Genomic DNA, 1,092 nt, shown 5'->3' with positions numbered 1-1,092 from the left:
GAGGGGAAGCTGCTCAGCCGCCAGACCACGGGTCCGCTGGAGCGCTACGAGCGCTACGATCACCACACGGTACCGCCTCCTCCCCTTCTGCCGCCGGCGGCATGAGTCGTCCACGCTGTGCTTACGCGGTTCTCTACGCGCGCGCTGCTGGGTGGTGGTGGGTTGGCAGTTGTTTCGGTTCATCGACAACTGGCGCCGCTTCCTGGTGACGGGCGAGAAGCCGCTCCCGATCACGGGCACCTTCACCGACGTCGAGCCGGCCTACCAGGTCTTCACTGACTACGCCAACGATAACTGGGGCTGGCTCGTTGAGGACGATGACGATGTCGCCGTCGACCCTGACGACGATGACGCCGAGGATGTGTCCGACGGGGAAGCGGCTGACCCTGCGCATGACGACGATGAAGCCAACCGCGACTGACGCGTCGTTTATAGGTTTTGGCAACAAGAAAACAAGAGAGACTTCATGATGGTTGATGTGCGTAATTCTATAATATTCAAAGTCTGTACAAGAACAGAGGGAAATGCGAGAAGGGATGATGGTGGAGGAGATTAGAAGAAGAAGAAGAAGGTGAAGAGTTGGAGGGCACATATGTGCCGCTCGAGTGTGCGTGTGGGTGAGACCTAATAGTTGGTGCCCTGGGAGAGCAACTCGAGCGGCGCTCGGAAGACGCCGGCGCCGTTGTCCTTCTCCTTCTCCTTGCCCTTGTCGAGCTTCCTCTTCTGTTCGGCCAGGAGGACCTTGGTCTTGTCGTCGGTCTCGGTGTGGACCAGGCCGGGCCTCTGGGAGGACTTCACCTCCTCGAGCACGCGGCTGCGCTGGGCCTCGACGCCGGCCAGGCTGCGGAGGAGATCGACGCGCGGCTGCGAGCGGTCGCGGATCAGCGCGCGCTCGACGTGGTGCAGCCGCTGCGGGTCGCTGCGGCGGATGGCGGCCCACAGGTCCGTGTAGAGCATGCGGCCCTTGAACTTGAGGTCCTTCTTCTGCAGCGGAATGGAGCGCATGAGCCCGCGCTCGCGCACGTTGACGTAGAGCATCGGCTTGCGGGTGCGGCGGTGGCGGATGTCGTCGAGCAGCTGTGCCTTGCTGTA

The 1,092-nt window shown here is 62.3% G+C and overlaps 2 protein-coding genes across 2 annotated transcripts in view; one reads left to right on the top strand and one right to left on the bottom strand.

Moving 5' to 3' along the window:
- Positions 1 to 101: 101 nt before the first annotated feature.
- On the top strand, positions 102 to 421 carry ACA1_226430 (uncharacterized protein; the record flags this gene model as incomplete). Its single annotated transcript, XM_004346432.1, has 2 exons — positions 102 to 128; positions 170 to 421. The coding sequence occupies 2 exons, from the start codon at positions 102 to 104 to the stop codon at positions 419 to 421; spliced, it is 279 nt and encodes a 92-aa protein (XP_004346482.1).
- A 203-nt stretch (positions 422 to 624) lies between these two features.
- The window catches only part of ACA1_226320 (Armadillo/betacatenin-like repeat domain containing protein), a gene marked incomplete at both ends in the record, with an annotated part of 2,394 nt that continues 1,926 nt past the window's right edge, over positions 625 to 1,092 (bottom strand). The window contains one exon of the mRNA XM_004346431.1: positions 625 to 1,077. Within this exon, the coding sequence (XP_004346481.1) occupies positions 625 to 1,077 (453 nt within the window). The remainder of the gene's footprint in view (positions 1,078 to 1,092) is intronic.

Source organism: Acanthamoeba castellanii (assembly GCF_000313135.1).
Source record: "Acanthamoeba castellanii str. Neff unplaced genomic scaffold scf7180000084761, whole genome shotgun sequence".
Taxonomy (NCBI): Eukaryota; Discosea; order Longamoebia; family Acanthamoebidae; genus Acanthamoeba; species Acanthamoeba castellanii.
The sequence above is the reverse complement of the archived record's forward strand: the minus strand, read 5'-3'. Positions and strand labels throughout refer to the sequence as shown.